This window comes from Ambystoma mexicanum, chromosome 8 (genome assembly GCF_040938575.1).
Source record: "Ambystoma mexicanum isolate Mex_15411 chromosome 8, UKY_AmexF1_1, whole genome shotgun sequence".
NCBI lineage: Eukaryota > Metazoa > Chordata > Amphibia > Caudata > Ambystomatidae > Ambystoma > Ambystoma mexicanum.
This window is the reverse complement of record NC_090929.1, coordinates 1,295,519,949-1,295,538,710: the sequence shown is the minus strand read 5'-3', so window position 1 is coordinate 1,295,538,710 and position 18,762 is coordinate 1,295,519,949. Positions and strand designations below refer to the sequence as shown.

Genomic DNA, 18,762 nt, shown 5'->3' with positions numbered 1-18,762 from the left:
TTAGTTGTGTGGTTTGATGTGAATGGGTCCATCACATGCAACGCACTACTCAATCTCTGTCCACTTGCATGTACACACATTTGACGGGTGATGCACTCAGGTGTGTGTGTCTCAGCTTGTACTCAAGTCACGCGCTGTCTGCATGTGCAGGGGGCATGTCTCATGTGCGTGTTGGTTGTGGTCTGGGTCATTGGTGGATGCATTGGGTCACTACTGCCCTGGCTGGGGTGGGAGATGGGTCATTAGTGGATGTGTTGGCCACTCCTGCCCTGGCTGGGAGGGGGGGAATGGGTCATTGGTGGATGCGTTGGGTAACTCCTGCACTGGCTGGGGGGAATGGGTCATTGGTGGATGCGTTGGGTTACTCCTTCCCTGGCTGGGGGGGGCATTCACACTCATGGGTTTCATCTCTGTGTACTTACTAGCATTGCCAGTTGGGATGACTCCGGCCTCTGCATCACCTACGCCCTGTATACCTTTGAGGTGCAGGACACTGCTCCACTTCTCCTCCCATGACTGTAGCCTCAGTGGCGATGCAGGCCCTCCGCCTGTGCCTGTGCTGGCGGTGTTCTGCAATCAGGTTGCGTACTCGCAGCCGTAGATCATCCCACCTTTTGTGGCAATCTTTGACCTTGCGCACGGTCACCCAGATGGCACTGTGCTTTCGTGCTGCTTCCGCCCAGACCTCCTTCTGCCACTGCCTGGTGTTACGCCTCTGGTCAGTGCTGAAGAGCATGGGGGCATGTTCCACAAAGTGCTCAACAAGCACCATCAGCTCTGGCTCGCTGAAGCGTTGTTTCCGCTGTCTGGTGGCCGGGATGTGAGATGGCATCATATTAGTGGATTTTGGCTGTTCCCAGAGGTGATGTGCCCTGTGGTCTCAGAGGATTGCAGTGGATTGTGGTTTAAGTAATGGCCGTTGCTCTCTTTCCGGTTTTCATGATCACAGTGTTTCCGGAACCGGTATTTCCGTATCCGTGGCGGCGGAGATGGATACTCCACTGCTGTGTTTCACGTTGCACCTGTGTCCGTGGGAGTTTCCGTGCCAGCGGTGATACCGTTTCCGCAATGGTGTGGTGTGCGCGACCGACAAGCCGTAATCGGCCGTTGATGCCGTATTTACACTCACAAGTCTTAATGTCTTTTCAAACAATTCACTGTGGACTTTCTTCCACCGGGTTCACTCCTGTCAACACAATGTTTAATGGCACTTCAGATTTTTGTGTCTTCTTGTTGGCACCCCTCCGCCGGGTTCACTCTTACCAACCTTTACAATGCACTGTTTGTGTATTAGTTTTACCAGGCAGGATTTGTTTCCCTTAGTTTCCCAATCATCTGTCGGTCAAAGACTTTTGATTGTACGGAGGATTTGACAAGACCCCTGTATGACCACTTTGACCCCCTTCTGCCTTTTCCTAAGGCCTTCTGGTTACTGTATTTAAATAGCAGGGTAATCGCCTAGCGTTTCTCGAGTGAAGACCCACGTGGTGTTTGATTCTGCTATGCTGGCTTTTCCCTTTTCTTATATCAGCAGTTCTTTTCTTATTCAAAGTTCAATTAGCCACTTGCTACTTTCGTTCAACAGTTCGGTTTCTTTATTGGTTCTCCCCTCGACTCACTGGCTGTGATGAACTGCTTTACTTTCTTGTCTGTAGAGTGAAGGCCGGTACCATTGGGCCATGTGTCTCTCCCTGGCTTGGCTGTCAGCGGAGAAGGCGTCTGGATACTGTTGACATCTGCTGCAACACATGCTGGCTATTGTTCACGGTCTTACGATTCCTTCTCCTGAGGCTTCACGGGTCTCTGTCGATAAGGTCAAGGTCACTTCTCCCCTTGGTATCCTCTCGACTTGTGCCATCTTTCTCCTCCTCTTGAACTGCCGTGCTGAGTTAGCTCTCACATTGTGTGTTCTGCCTTGCTTGCAGTGTGCTCTCATGATCCACCTTTTAACCCTGTGAGGAAGGGAAAGGGCTGTCAATTGTGTGTGATTCTGATCAATTGCCTGACTTTGCCTGACCCTTGTATTGGGACATATCAGGTAAACCGCTCTGGCGTTAGTCCATTGTTTTTCTTGTTGTGCGAAAGTGTTCTTGTTGGAAAAGAGGGGCAGTGTTTTGGAATATCCTACGTGGTAGGATGGGGAAAAGGTGTTTAATGAAGGGGCTTACCGAGTCTCACCTATGGGTGTCCCACTCCCACTCCCCAAGGACCCCCATCCAAAAGCAATGGCCATGTCCTGGCCACCTGGATGACAGATGCCCAGGGAACAGATAGGGAGACACCCTCAGGTTCTCCCAATTCCTAGTTAACTTTGATGCGAACAAAGGCAAAGTTACATTCCTTGCATCCTGGAATACAACAGACTATGGGCACTATACACCCCCCATCTAGATACCTACCCTGTACCTCCAAAAAAGAAACCTTTAAAAAGACAACTAATACAAAGAGAATCTATAACAGATCTCCCAACAATACAGCTAAAGAAACAATGACCATCTCCTTCGGCATCAAAAAATACAACCACAAAACTGTGTAGTACAAAGCCAACTACAAGTCCATCAGAAAACAAAGACACAAATGTCTCTTCCCCAGAAAATTCTGCAGGCCCATCAACCGATCCACAAACAGAACTCTCTTAGCAACACAACTGGAGTAAATTGTTATGCTAATGTAACAATGAATCTTCTTTTTCAATTGCCACCAATTGTTCACAACATTTACTTACAAGGCTCAGACCAGTTGTGTTTGCAAATGTTCGTCCGTCATAGAAATGCCACAAATAATCCTAATAACACTTACAGTGCCTCAGGTATAAGGCAAGAGAATTGGACTACTGTCCAGGAACTGAAAAATGTCCCATTAAGCACAGGAAGATCCACAAGAATTCCTAATGTACTTAGTACAAGTACTGTAAACCACAAACATCCCTATAAATCAAATCGTCCAAATTTCATAAATGTGAAAACATGCATGCACTCTCTGCAACCATGTTTCACAAATGCACATCCCTAATTAACGATTTGTATATGCATCCATAGCACATTCTGAATCAATTGCATTTCACCAGCTTCTGCAGAATGCCAATCATGGCATATTATGCACTTTTTTCAATTCAGACAATCGTTCCACCATACAAATGAACTCACATAGCCAATATGTCAAACGAATGCAGATGGTACCAAAAATAACTGTAAACTTACAGGTTTCACACACAGCCAGGTATCTCTTGGAAAGAAAACCTTCACAACAGTAGGTATAATATACTACACTGGTGCCACAACCACATCAGAGCACTACACTTCATATGTCCAAAAAAGAAGTGGTTGGTTTGAATGTAACGATACCTACGTTACTCCAAAACATAGTTTAGCAGAAAATTAAAAAAATGCCTACTTAATATTCGTTCAACCCAAAATTGGTCAATAAACTGTAGCACAATTAACAGTTAGAATAAGCCAACAGGAAACTAACTACTTAAAAAATACCCTGCATTGCAAAACACTTAAATTCTTATACAACAAAATATAATCTAACTTCTAATGTAGTTAGAATACGCCAACAGATATTGAACCATTTTAAGCATTCCCTTAATCACAACATACTTCAAACAAACATACTATCACTCTTACACTTACATAATTTTAATCAGATTTTTTTCCCCAATGACTCAATGATTATTTAATGTGTCATACACTAATGTTGTATCAAACATGGTACTTAGAATGTACTGTTTATGAGGGTCTAAAAAAGAAAATGTACGTGTAAAATTGCATACAACTAAAGCTTGTAAACTATCCTGCTTAAGAAATTGTTCTGTTTTTTCCCACAGAAAACAAACCAGAGATTCCAGATTCATAACGCTATTAAAATAAGTAACCATACCAAGTATAATTAAATACATATTCTATAAGCAGTATCCACAATTGTATAAGCATAAGTACCATATACCGCTCAATTACATAATTCCACCATATTACAAACACTTTGTACTCCCACTACATTACCTATAATTACTATACACATATATATGTATTTATTGTTCGCTTGTTAGGTGCTTATACAGTAAGCACATTCTGTTTCAAAGCACCCACAGTGCAACAAGGAGGGGACAGGGGCATGAGAAACATTACAATTCATAAAAAATTAAAATATAGAATACAGTGGGGCAAGGAGGGGAGACAAACCTACTATGCCTTGTGAGTGTTCAGAATGTACAAGTGCAGAAGGGAGGGGGAATGGGATAGGTGCTGGGGTGCTCATGTGCGAGCAACAGGTGAAGTGCAATGTATGGTAAGTGCAAGCCTCCAAGGTGGAGGGGGTGCCGAGGTAAGTGCGGAGAATGGACAGAAGCTGGGGGCGATTCGGTGTGGGAGGTCAAGGCCCTGAGGATGCATAAGGGCCCTGGACACCAATCAAGCAACTGGAGATTAGCAAAGGAGAGAGGAGGGAAGGAGGAGGTAAAGAGGAAAGCCTTGAGGAGCTTCTGGGAATTTAAGAAAGTACTGCTCAAGATGAAGACGGAGGGGAGGCTTGTCCAAAGAAGGGAGCCAGCTGAGGAAATCAATCGACCTCCAGCCCTCTGTTTAGCGAAACGCCAGACAAGAGCAGAGGTTTAGAGGGGGATTATTTAGTAAGAGAGAGAGTTGCAGAGAGTGTGGTCCCTGGCCCCAGACAGCCTCGTGGATTATACAGAGGGATTTTAATGTAATCCTTGAAGCAACCAGGAGCCAGTGAAGACTTTTTAGGCCAGGAGAGATGCGGTCCCTGGGCTTGAGGCCAAGTATAAGTCTTGCTGTCATATTCTGGATTAGCTGGGGAGGGTCGCAGAGTGGAAGAAGGTAGATTCAGGAGGAGGCTATTGCAATAGTTAAGGCTAGTGAGAACCAGGGCTCGGGAAACATTGAACTTCTGGGGGAAGGTGAGAAAAGGTAGAATTCCTTTGAGAAGGAAGAGCTAAAAGTGGGACTTATTGGCAATGTCCTGAGTGTGAGGGAGGAAGGAGAGAGAGGAGTTGAAGATAACTCTAAGTTGTCTGGCTTCAGTAAAAGGAGCAGGGGGAGAGCCCATGGAGGAAGGCCAGAGTGAAGGGAAGAAGTTGGGAGCAGGGGGTCCCAATGGGAAGGATCTCCCTTTTGCTGGCATTGAGGAAGAGATCATTGAAAGGGCACCAGGCCTGGATGGAAGATAGGCAGTCAGGGATGATGGAAGGTGCAAGAGGGTCAGCAGGACGTTTAAAGAAGAGTTGTGTGTCGCCAGTATAACACTGGAAGTTGGGGGAAAAGGAGGAGATGATGGGTGCCAGCTGAGTAAGGTAGATGGTAAATAGCCAATGCAAGAGGATAGAACCCTGGGGGACACCATGGGTGGAGGAGGAAGTAGGAGAGGAGAAGGTGCCCAGGATGACTTGGGAGGAGCAGTTAGTTAGGAAGGAGGTCAGCCAGTTCAGTGCCCGTTCCGAGATAGCAAGGGTGTCATGGAGTTTTTGTATGAGGATGGAGTGGGTGACCGTGTCAAAGGTAGAGGAGAGATCATGAAGGGTGAGGACAGCTGGGGAATTGGAATCTAGGAATGCAAACAGTTCTTCAGCGGTGTTACAAAGAGCAGTTTCCGTGCCTCTGGATGCTCTTAATCCAGATTGATGGTCGTGGAGACCACCAACAAGTTCAGTGTGAGAGTTGGGTTGGGGCAGGTCCAACTTCTCTTTCAGTTTCCCCAGGAAGGGGGTGAGGGAGGTAGGGAGGTAGGGCAGTAGTTGGCTGGAAAGGTAGGGTCTGCTGACAGGTTTTTAAGGAGGGGCTCACAAGCGAGTGCTTGAGGGCGGAGGGGAAAGAACCAGTGGCAAAGGAGTGGTTGCAGAGATCAGCGAGACCAGGGGCAAGAGAGACAATGTTGTCCTTGAATGTTCTGGATGAGCAAGGGGAACCCTGTTTGGAAGAGACGTTTATGGAGCAGACTACTCCGGTGACTTCTTCAGGTGTGAAAAGGGTGAAGGAGGAGAAGGAGGAAAGAGGAGGGTGGTTGGCCAATAGACATATTGTTGAGGGGAATGGCCTGTGGCCATGCCCCCCAGAATCTGGCCACTGCCACAACCATCAAAAGACAATTAACCATATAAGAACTACATACAATACACAGTCAAATAATAAAACTCACCCTAAACTCCCTGCAATCAAAATGATGTCCGCGGACTGCAAAATAGACCGCGGACTCAGCAGTATTTCCAAACCATTCTTAGAACTATAAAAGCAGCTCCATATCACCTTCATTCCACTCCCCTACCATTTCTGTGCCCTCTTTCAGCCATCAAATAACACCAAATGTCTTTTCCAAGCTACTCGTTCACAGCGCAGTCTGCAGACTACCGCGATGCCCGTGTAGCAATCGGCACCCACATCCACTTTTTTCACTTTGAAAAACAGCCCCATATCATCTCTATTCCACTCTTCTCACCCTTCTCAGCCCCTCTTTCCACCACCAAATAACCCAAATTGTGTTTTCCAGACTTTTCCCCCAGCGCGCTATCCACGGTCACCGGCCAGTGTTTGTGGATTCAACATGGCAGCGTTTCCAGAAATATGACCCACCTCACGCTTTTCACCATCCAATCAGTGGGCACGTCCAATGGCCACGGACATCACGTCGTCCCCTGGGCCAATCCGAGGCCCGTCTGCTGACCTAACAGTGAAGTGAATCCGCAGACTGACCCCAGATATCACTAATTTATTTTACCTACTTTTTGGCAGTTTAAAAAAAAAACAACTAGATGGATTTACACCAAATTTAGCAAAACCACGCTGTCGGGACCATGCTGCTGCTCCTGGTGCAAATCTGTTGAAAATCCATCCAGCGGTTTGGGCTGTAGGCGTGAGCAAAATCTCTTTTGCATTGCGTCTACGGGAAAAACCAGACATTTTGGGCCTCCCCTATAACTCCGGACCCCATATCTGCATAACACCTTACAAAACTTTGCAGACTCAATCTGACAGGTCCATATACTTTTTATGCAAAGATTTGTGCGGATTCATTGAGGGGGGCAAAGTTATACTCCACCCAAAAAGTGCTCTTCCTATGGGTTGAGCAACTTAACCATAACTACAAGGCCGCTACCGTAAGCCATGTAATATACACACAAGAAAGTTGGCATTTCCATCTGATGTTACCTGACGTGCTGGCTGAATTACTTAGAATATTTGACATTCTCTGCCATGTTGAGCGTGAAAAGGCTCTGAAGTTTCAACATAGCAAAACGTGTATTTGCAAAGGAAGAATTATCCAATAAAAATGATTTTCTTTCAAATGAACAATATGTTTGAGCACATCAATGAGAGAAACCTACTTAAAATATTAAACACCACTCTACAGTTTTGCTCTACTATAACTGCTACAAGATAATCATTTGGATTACTTGCCCTTTTTTTCTCCACTGTGACCTACACCTCCCTTTGCTTGAGGTGTCTGTTTTTTATCTGAAAATTAAAACAAAACATAGTTTCGAAGGTTATAATCAAAATGCTGCATTATGTAACTATCAATAACAGAATGGAAATGACTTCAAACGCAAATATGTTTCAATTCAACATATAAGAGGACATTTGGGTGGTAACAACTCATTATTGGATTATCTGCATGGTCAACACACCATATAAACATTTGGGACATGGACAAGTGCTCAGGCAGGAATACAAAAGTCGTATTTAAATTAGCTGTAAATACTGTGATGGAGACTCCTGCCTCCCTCTGGGGACCAGCAAGTTGGTGACTCAAGTGGATGAGTGCCACACTGAGCCAATGGGCTGAACCATGGGGTGGTATGGAGAGGATGGCCACCCACCATGGCACCAATCACATGGCAGGGGCCAATCACAGTGTTGCAACTAATTCCAGTCTTAGGGGTCTACAACACCAACAATCCACGGACCAAGTAGGGAAGCCCATTCCTGATACATATGCCCCTACCCAAAACACTTGTGAGGTCCTGCAGGCCAAGTGCAGCAAATCCCCTACTCAGGTGAGAGAGCCCTCCTTGAATAGAGCAAAGAGACACTTTCTGTTTAAGGGGAAGTGTGTCCCTGCGGTCAGAGACGGCAGAATGTGTTTGGATAGTTTTATGACCTTGCACAGGACATAAAACAACACTGCTCCAATGGGGTGCTTGCGAGTCATGCTCAAGATGGCCACATAATTGGAAAACTGTGCCCTCGCTCCTGCATATCCTGAGGAAATAATCCTGAACAGAGAGCAGTGATTCTCAATATAGAGAGAAATGCCTTCTGCAGGCACGACAACATTCGTACCACTCTGGACATCCTCCCAGAGATCCAAGCAGAGATGTCAAGCAGATACCAGTGTAAGAGGTTTTCCCCCCACCTTATTGTTCACATGATGCTGACCAGGCTTGCACAGGTAGGTAAATAGAGTCATTTCCAGACTGTATGTACGATGATTGGTTTTAAGATTTACGTGCAGAATCTCTGGGCAGTGCCAGTGTACCAATACATTAGAAAGACACCTTTTATCTAATTACTCACTGGCAAGCCATTACTATGGCACTGCGGTTAATTTACTTTCCCAACTGGCTATTTAACTCAATTGGTTCCGGAAATGTTTAGTCTGTGATAAGAAGTGTAATTACATTATTGCCTTAATATATTCTGGTGTAAAAACCTCAAATCACATGAACTGTCTTTCACAAGGAGTATACTTAATGAACATGTAGGCAAATGAGTATCAGGTCAAGTACGCCCCACTGGGGGTGTTATGGTGCCACCTACCTTGTTATTATAATTATTACATTATTATGTGGTTACTTATTGAGAGTGGACTTAGCTTTTGGAAGCAACAGCGTGCTTTTACGATCATAGGGGGATGAACACAGTGAGGGAAGCAGAGAAAAAGGGAGCAGGGAGCTAATGGGGGTCAGAGGGGGCAATTGGCTGCAAGAGATCTACAAGCAATCAGGGGGGCAGTGGGGAGCAGATCACAGATGTCTCAAGTGGGGTGGGGAGTGCAGGGTGTGTGGCCCTATGTGTTAGGGAGGAGCCATTCATTGAAGAGGATGGTCTAGACCTCTTTCCTGAACTGTAGAAGTGATGGTGCTAGACTGATTTTGACTGAGAGGAGGTTCCAGGTTCTTGGAGCATAGCCAGAGACGGCCTGTCTTCTGGCTCTTTCCTTCCTGCACCGTTGAAGTTCAAGTCTGCACATTTCCTTACTTCTGGTGGATCGCAGGCTTCTGCAGATGCTGAGCTTGGGGAATTCAGAGTGACAGTCTTGTAGATGATGCAACAGGTTTGAAGATGATACAGGCTTGCAGAGGGAGCAAGTGCAGTTTGATGATGGTCGGGGTGATGCAGTCAAATTTTCAGAGCCCTTTAATGAGTCTTGCTGCAGCATGCAGGACACATCTTAGGGGTGCCAGGGAAGTCATCAGAAGGCCTTACAAAAACAGCACTGCCACTATCCAGATGGTAGAGGACCAAGGCTTGATTTTCCATAGGAGAAAAAGTTGGTACCAAGCGGTTTGTGTCTTCCTTGCTATGTGGTGTTTGAAAATGAGGTGTCTGTCGATCTTAAAAACAAGGGACATGTCACAGATGGCCAGCTGGGGTGTGAAGCCCTCAAGGTTCATAGCAGAGAGCTATGTCTGGATGAAAGGGTGTTTGGTGTTCTTGGTCAGCAATTGGAATTCGATCTTGGAGGGGTTGAGCTTCAGGTAAGCACTGGACATGCAGGACTGAATCAATGCACAGCAGGCCTTGAGCCTGTGGAAGTCTCCGATGGACGATATCTTAAGGTAGATCCGTGTGTCATCTGCGTATTGGTGGATGTGGATTTTGTGTGGCGGGAGGAGGGTTCCGAGCGGTTCCATGTTAAGGTTTAAGATCATGGGGGACAGGGTGGATCCTTGCGGGACTCCACAGGTGATGTGTAGGGTTGGTGATCTGGAAAAATCCATTTGTGCAAACTGTTGGCGGTTAGCAAGTGTTAGGAAAGATTTCGTAATTGTAAGTAATTTTCCTTCCATGTGGCAACCCCTAAACTTTTTGCTGTTGTTTTTCACCTTGTTCTTGACTTTGACAGAGAAGTACAGCCTTCTGCCGCACTTCTCTGGGCTTTCGCTCCTTTCTTACGGGGAAACTGACATGCCCTTAAGACAGTCAGTACCGGGGAACGCTGTTTCCCGTAGTTTCTTTTATCGTGTCGCAGCTTTAGTGCAACACGACACAAGAGGGCACTGTAAGCTAAGTTACAGCTCTCTTGGGTCTCTAGCCTTCTACAGGCCCTAGATACTCTTTTAGGATGGTATTTGATCGGTGCAAGTCATTCAGGGACTGGAATGGTGGCAGCGATCGTTTTGTTTATTTTGAGCTCCTTTTGGCGTTCTGAGCACGTTTTTTTGCACTGAACCCAAAATGGTGGCCTGGCTCCCCAAAATGGCCAGACCACGAGGCTCCTTTGTCCTGTCCTCTGACCGTCTTGCTCCCTTCACCTTCCCCAGGTCGGGCGACCCGGGGCCTTCCTTATTTGGGCATGTACTTTCCCGCGAAACGCAGATGCTTTCGCGGGCTTCTACATGTCGTTTGTGTGCCTCCAGGGTGTGGGCTGGGATGTCTGGTCCCAATACACATCCTGGGTGCCAGAGAGTCTAGGGTGGTGTGAATGCCTGGGACCACCGTGGTCCGGGATTGGTCCACGTATGGTATGTGTGTTGATGAGCGGATCTCCCATTGGCTCCCCTCCGTTTTGGCGCGAAGGGAACCGTGGATAAGAGGGAGCTGGAAACACCACTACCATGTCGATCTCCTGAGTTCTCACGAACGAAGGAATACAGGAGCCAAGTATCCTGCAACCACGAGGCTGGACCGAGGAATCGCTGGTGACCCGCTGAAGGAATCCTCCTTTGCACTGCTGTCGTCCTGTGAAACCCTTTCCTCCTTTGATCGAACCAGAAGGCCTGTACTGGTGCTTCGACCTTTGGAATAGCAGGAACAGCTATTCCCGGCGACTTCATCCTCTCCTGCCAAGTAAGCCTTCGGAAGTGTCTCTGGGCCATCCAGTTGACTGACCAGCTTACAAGGGAGTCCTGCTCTGTAACCGCCGCCAGGTCGTGTTGTATTTCGAGTCCTTGTCACTCTCCCACGCTTCGTACACTTGGCGTTCCCAAGTCTGAAGGGAGGAGTGTACATTTGGCTTGAATACACACGGCCGCTCCGTTGTCCTGCTGCGGCAACAAACTGTGCTGGTTTCGTCGATTGGGACGTCTTTTTGCTCTACACGACTACGAGGCGTTCCCTGCTCTTCTGAACCTGCCAGCTGCTGAAACTAACTAACTAACTAAGCCTGGGTCTGCTTGCTTCGGGGACCGGTGAGTAGTTTAGCTAGGATCTGGTCGCCCTCCTGCAGTATCCCATTGCTTTTCCCTGCTGTGTAAAAACAGCACCCTTTTGCCGTACTCGCGCTCTGCTTCTGCCCGCTGTGGAGGCTGCGCTTGAGTTGCGGAACCTATTCTCCTTCTGCTGTGCACTAACCCGAACTGCCTGACTTCCTCCGAAGAGCTTCCCCTTTTGCCCGTTGGCACCGGCGTGGCAGGTACTTTGAGCACAAAGCTCCACTCTTCGCAGGGCTCGGACTTCCATCTAGTTAGGTGCCTCTGAAGGCGAACTGAGTCTAAAGCGTTATCGCACTGCCTGTTTTCCTTCCCTGGCAGGTGGACTACACATTTCAAGCCTCTAATGCTTAAGACTGTCATATTTGTATATATATTGTGTTGATATGGTATGTGTTGGTTTAATATTGTGATATTGTGATTTTCTCGCTACGGTCATTATTTTAAAGGCCTTAAAATAAATGTGTATCTATTTTTGATATAACAACTGTTTGGAGTAGTTTGTAAGCGCTCTTGCTTTGTGTGCTCATTGCGGGCTTTCAGTCACCCTCACCCCTCTTGAGACCTAGTCTTGACCGCCGCGATCGCTACCTTGATTGGTCTGGCTCGTCCAGAGGTTACCCTGTTCCAAGTAATTAGGTTGGCCTTCTGAACTTCTGCGCCACCAGGACAGAGTTCAGAAATCCGTCTTAACAAATTGGTGTACAGCGGTGGGATACGACTGAAGGTATCCAGTGTTGCGCTCGAACTAAGGCATTTCAGGTTATTCCAACCAGTACACGTAGTGAATTGTTGTAGTATAACTTTAAAAAGGCCAGAGTCCTATCAAACAGTATGGAAACAAATACCTTGTTAACTTTAAATGCTTCCAAATCAGAAACATTGAAGAAGATGTGTGCGGAGAGAGGTGTTTCCTCTCAAGGCACTAAATTGGAAATGATCCAAAGAATCGTGGCGTGGCAAGAAGCGCAGCTTGACGCTATAACTTCTGAGGACAGTGCGGAAGGTGGTGGGGCTGCTCTCACTGGTAGAACCGACGGTTCTGCCGCTGCACTGATCCATCGCGACCACGAGGACAGGGAGGATGTGATGTCTAATGTTTCCTCTGCCAGTGTTGATGGGGAGGCTATGCTTGAATTCAAGAAGCAAGAGCTGCGGTTTAGGCAGCAGGAGCTTGAATTCAGCATAGCCAAACTAAAAATCGAACAGGCAGAAAAACAAAAAGACAGGGATCACCAGTTGGAACTGGCCAAGCTTCAGGTTGCAAATGGGTCCAAGGGTCCTGGACATGGGTCTGGGGCTTCCTCTCATCCACGGTTTCCGAAAGATCTGCTCAGTGTGTATGAAGAAAGGAATGACATTATGGACTGGCTGAATGCGTTTGAGTATGCATGCGAAGTTCAAGAAGTTGACAATGCTGATAAGATTGCGTGGTTGCTCAGTAGACTGCCCCATTCTGGCTGCAGTGCCATTATGGAAATGTCGAAGGCTGAGCGGGCTGATTTCGCAATGTTAAAGCAAACTCTCATTTTAAAGTTTGGGAAGACTCCGGCCCAATATTTAAAGCGTTTTCGAGAGTATAAGAAAAAGGAAGGTGGTACTTGGGTATCTTATGTCGCTGAATCTTTGAAAAACTTAACTGGCTGGGTTGAAGGTTATAAGGTTTCTACCTTCGAAGGCATGATAAATCTTGTCATGCTGGAACACATTTTTGCTTCTTCTTCCCCGGAGCTTAAGCAGCATTTGGCCGATTCGAAGGAGATAGATCCTAAGAAGCTGGCCATTGCAGCAGACTTATGGGTGTCACATCGAGTGTCCCATAAGGACAAAACTCATCCTGGTAAGCAGGAGGAAGGGAAAAAGTCCAAGGATATGGAGGGTGGGGAATCTGCTAAATCTTCTTCCCATAAGGGCCACAAAAAGAAAAACAAGGGTAAGACACAAGAGAACTCACAGGGTAGTGGAGGTCAGCCTCCGAAACAGAACTCTGGTTACAATAAGCCTCCCTACGTAAACAGACCCACTGGGGCTTGTTTTTCTTGTGGAGCAACTGACCATGTGAAGGGGGATCCCCGGTGTAAGGTTAGACCTTTGGGGGTCCACTCCGCTAATCTGGCCTTCTCCTCCTACGAGGAAGAAGAGATTACAGGAGCATCCTTCTCCTCAGACTCATTTCCCAGCGGAATAGAGGCTGAGGTAGTTTTAGTGTCCCTGGGTTCCTGGGAGCCTAAAGTCGCAGAGGCTTATGCTAGGATTCCGGATAATACCAAGCACTACTTTAAAGACAGTGTGCTGATCAATGGAGTGGATACTCCAGCTCTTAGGGATAGTGGGTGCAGTCGCACTGTAGTGGATTCTACCTTGGTAGACTCAGAGGAAGTTGCCAGAGCTACTCTGATGCCCACTAAGTTGGCTGACGGCCCCCTCCGTATGTTTCCAGTAATACCTGTAAATCTTACTTTAAATGGTACAGCAGTCAGGATTCCAGTGAGCATTCAGAGAAACGTCCCGGGAAAGGTCTTGTTGGGTCATGATCTCAGAGCTTTAGGGCTCGTAGGAGACACTGCCGAAAGACCCTACACACGGTCTCAAGCACGGGCAGCATTGGCCAAGTCCAATACGGCGCCCCAGCCGAAGGGGAAACCCAAGGCGGAAGGAGTCTACAAGTCAAAACGAGGGAAAGAGAATATTCCCCCGAGCTCGCCTACCACTGCGGTGGAGGAAGTTGGTCAATCGCCCGGGCCTGACGAGGAGGTGGCGATGCCTGAAGTATTCGACCCCAACGATCATCCTGAACTAAAAGACTTGTTAGTTGAAGGAGGTCCTGATAGGGACGAATTCAGTAAAGGCCAACGTGAGTGCCCATCTCTGGAAGGCCTAAGGAGACAGGCCTGCTCCCAGCTTGAGGGTGAGCCTCCTGGGAAGCATAGGATTTATTGGGAAGGTGGACTCCTGTATAGTGAGCCCACAGAGTCTACAGAAGGAGACCATAGGAGGTTGGTGGTTCCCCTTGCTGTTAGGCCCTTCCTCCTGCAGTTGGCGCATGAAGTTCCCCTTGCTGGTCACCTTGGTATGAAGAGGACCAAGCAAAGGTTATCCATGCACTTCTACTGGCCCAAGATGGAGGTGCAAGTAGAAAGTCACTGCAGGAGTTGTGCCTCCTGCCAGTTGTCTGGTAAGGTTGGCGCGACAATCCAAGCTCCGTTGGTACCGCTCCCAGTTGTGGGGGTACCATTTGAAAGGGTAGGGATCGACATCGTTGGTCCCCTTGACCCGCAAACATCCTCGGGCAATAGGTTTATCCTGGTGCTGGTCGACCATGCAACCAGGTATCCTGAGGCCATCCCATTGAAAACTGTAACTGCCAAGTCAGTTGCAAAAGCTTTACTCGCCATATTTACTAGGGTTGGCTTCCCTAAAGAAGTTGTGTCAGATCGTGGCAGCAACTTTATGTCGAAGTATATGCAGGCTATGTGGAAAGAATGTGGGGTCACCTACAAGTTCTCTTCTGCATACCACCCCCAGACCAATGGTCTGGTGGAACGTTTCAACAGAACGTTAAAGAGCATGATTGGGGCTCTGGAGGAGCCTCAGAGAAGAAAATGGGATCTTCTTTTACCATGCTTACTGTTTGCCTACCGAGAGGTACCACAGGAGGGTGTTGGCTTCAGCCCCTTCGAACTTCTGTTCGGTCATCCCGTACGGGGACCCTTAGCCATCGTCAAAGAGGGATGGGAGATGCCCACTCCCCCTGTTACTACCAATGTAGTTGATTATGTGCTAGGGCTCAGAAAACGGATGGTACTTCTGATGGGCTTGGCTAGTGATAAATTGAAGGCAGGGCAAGCGCTGGTGAAACATTGGTACGACCAGAAAGCTTCCCTCATCAACTTTACACCTGGTCAGCAAGTCCTGATCATGAATCCAATAAGGCCTTGAGCTTTACAGGACAAATGGTCAGGCCCTTACACAGTGGTGGAGCCCCTGGGTGGGGTGAACTATTTAGTGGACCTTGGAAGGCCTGGACAGGCTCCAAAAGTGTTTCACGTGAATAGGCTGAAGGCTTTCGTCCCAAGAGTCGAAATCGCAGCACTGCTACTGGCGTCAGACGTTGAGGAAGAGGAGTCTGAACCTCTCCCCGACCTGTTCCAAAGCGGTCCTTCAGATAGCTCCTTGGAGGGTGTCCGAGTGGCCCCTCACCTGACTTCTGATCAGCAGGCTGAGGTGAAAAGTTTGCTTAGGCAGTTTTCCCCCCTGTTCTCACAGTCGCCTGGTTTGACACCTTGGTGCAAACATAACATTGACACAGGAGACAGTGTACCTACCAAAAGTAGGGGATACAGGATGTCAGACAAAGTACGGTCTTATATTAAGACCGAGGTCAACAAGATGTTAGATCTTGGGGTGATTGAACCCTCTAGTAGTCCTTGGTCCAGCCCTTTGGTGTTGGTTCCAAAGGCAGGCACTTCTGAATTGAGGTTCTGCGTGGATTACAGGGCTCTGAATGCTGTCACCAAGACAGATGCACACCCCTTGCCTCGAACAGATGAGCTGGTGGATACTTTGGGTGCCTCCAAGTACCTCAGCACGTTTGACCTCACTGCTGGCTATTGGCAAATAGCTTTAGCAGAACATGCCAAGGAGAAGACAGCATTTTCTACTCCAGACGGCCTTTACCAATTCCGGGTAATGCCGTTCGGGTTGAAGAATGCACCTGCCACTTTCCAGAGGCTTGTGAATCATGTGTTGAATGGGTTGGACGAATTCTGTCTTGCATATCTGGACGATATAGCAGTTTTCAGTGCCAACTGGGAAGACCATGTGAAACACCTCGGGATTGTGCTCCAGGCTCTTCAGAAAGCCCACTTGACCATAAAGGCTAGTAAATGCCAGATTGGACAAGGCTCAGTGGTTTACCTTGGACATGAAGTAGGTGGAGGGAGGATACAGCCTCTACCCAGTAAAGTACAAGCAGTACAAGACTGGCCTACCCCCACTACGCAAACCCAAGTGAGAGCCTTCTTAGGACTCACGGGGTATTACCGGAATTTTATGGCAGACTATGGCACCATAGCTGCTCCTCTGACTGCCCTCACAACTCCGAAGAAACCCAAGAAGGTAACTTGGACCGACGAGTGTGAGAAGGCCTTCAATGGCTTAAAAGACTCCTTGTGCCAGGCCCCTGTGCTCAGGGCCCCTGATTATCAAAGACCTTTTATCGTGCAGACGGATGCCTCTGACACTGGGATAGGAGCTGTACTATCACAAGTAGATGAGAAGGGTAAGGAACACCCTATCGGTTTTATTAGTCGCCAGCTTAAGGACAGAGAGCTCAGATGGTCCACGGTAGAGAAAGAATGTTTCTCTGTTGTGTGGGCCCTAAGGAAGCTGAGGCCCTACCTCTATGGGACCCACTTCACTGTGCAGACTCACCATAAGCCGTTAAAGTGGCTAATGAACATGAAGGGGGAGAATCCAAAGTTGCTTAGGTGGTCCATAAGTCTACAAGGCTTCGACTTCACTATTGAGCATAGGCCAGGTGTCCAACATAGCAATGCTGATGGGTTGTCCAGAATTTTTAACCGACCTGAACAAGAGACTCATCCAGGGGTGGATTAGTTCCCCCTGTCCATAGTCTGGGAGGGGCGAGTGTTAGGAAAGATTTCGTAATTGTAAGTAATTTTCCTTCCATGTGGCAACCCCTAAACCTTTTGCTGTTGTTTTTCACCTTGTTCTTGACTTTGCCAGAGAAGTACAGCCTTCTGCCGCACTTCTCTGCGCTTTCGCTCCTTTCTTACGGGGAAACTGACATGCCCTTAAGACAGTCAGTACCGGGGAACGCTGTTTCCCGTAGTTTCTTTTATCGTGTCACAGCTTTAGTGCAACACGACACAAGAGGGCACTGTAAGCTAAGTTACAGCTCTCTTGGGTCTCTAGCCTTCTACAGGCCCTAGATACTCTTTTAGGATGGTATTTGATCAGTGCAAGTCATTCAGGGACTGGAATGGTGGCAGCGATCGTTTTGTTTATTTTGAGCTCCTTTTGGCGTTCTGAGCACGTTTTTTGCACTGAACCCAAAATGGTGGCCTGGCTCCCCAAAATGGCCAGACCACGAGGCTCCTTTGTCCTGTCCTCTGACCGTCTTGCTCCCTTCACCTTCCCCAGGTCGGGCGACCCGGGGCCTTCCTTATTTGGGCATGTACTTTCCCGCGAAACGCAGATGCTTTCGCGGGCTTCTACATGTCGTTTGTGTGCCTCCAGGGTGTGGGCTGGGATGTCTGGTCCCAATACACATCCTGGGTGCCAGAGAGTCTAGGGTGGTGTGAATGCCTGGGACCACCGTGGTCCGTGATTGGTCCACGTATGGTATGTGTGTTGATGAGCGGATCTCCCATTGGCTCCCCTCTGTTTTGGCGCGAAGGGAACCGTGGATAAGAGGGAGCTGGAAACACCACTACCATGTCGATCTCCTGAGTTCTCACGAACAAAGGAATACAGGAGCCAAGTATCCTGCAACCACGAGGCTGGACCGAGAAATCGCTGGTGACCCGCTGAAGGAATCCTCCTCTGCACTGCTGTCGTCCTGTGAAACCCTTTCCTCCTTTGATCGAACCAGAAGGCCTGTACTGGTGCTTCAACCTTTGGAATAGCAGGAACAGCTATTCCCGGCGACTTCATCCTCTCCTGCCAAGTAAGCCTTCGGAAGTGTCTCTGGGCCATCCAGTTGACTGACCAGCTTACAAGGGAGTCCTGCTCTGTAACCGCCGCCAGGTCGTGTTGTATTTCGAGTCCTTGTCACTCTCCCACGCTTCGTACACTTGGCGTTCCCAAGTCTGAAGGGAGGAGTGTACATTTGGCTTGAATACACACGGCCGCTCCGTTGTCCTGCTGCGGCAACAAACTCTGCTGGTTTCGTCGATTGGGACGTCTTTTTGCTCTACACGACTACGAGGCGTTCCCTGCTCTTCTGAACCTGCCAGCTGCTGAAACTAACGTGGAGAAGCCTGGGTCTGCTTGCTTCGGGGACCGGTGAGTAGTTTAGCTAGGATCTGGTCGCCCTCCTGCAGTATCCCATTGCTTTTCCCTGCTGTGTAAAAACAGCACCCTTTTGCCGTACTCGCGCTCTGCTTCTGCCCGCTGTGGAGGCTGCGCTTGAGTTGCGGAACCTATTCTCCTTCTGCTGTGCACTAACCCGAAATGCCTGACTTCCTCCGAAGAGCTCCCCCTTTTGCCCGTTGGCACCGGCGTGGCAGGTACTTTGAGCACAAGGCTACACTCTTCGCAGGGCTCGGACTTCCATCTAGTTAGGTGCCTCTGAAGGCGAACTGAGTCTAAAGCGTTATCGCACTGCCTGTTTTCCTTCCCTGGCAGGTGGA

The 18,762-nt window shown here is 48.1% G+C and overlaps 1 protein-coding gene across 3 annotated transcripts in view; it reads right to left on the bottom strand.

The window, feature by feature from the left end:
- The window catches only part of CFAP46 (cilia and flagella associated protein 46), a 2,698,259-nt gene that overhangs the window by 194,513 nt on the left and 2,484,984 nt on the right, over nt 1-18,762 (bottom strand). For 2 of the 3 annotated variants that reach the window (XM_069611407.1, XM_069611408.1), the window contains one exon: nt 7,410-7,466. The exons of the other annotated variant lie outside the window; for it this stretch is intronic. In XM_069611407.1, the coding sequence (XP_069467508.1) occupies nt 7,410-7,466 (57 nt within the window). The remainder of the gene's footprint in view (nt 1-7,409; nt 7,467-18,762) is intronic. 3 annotated transcript variants of the gene reach the window in all.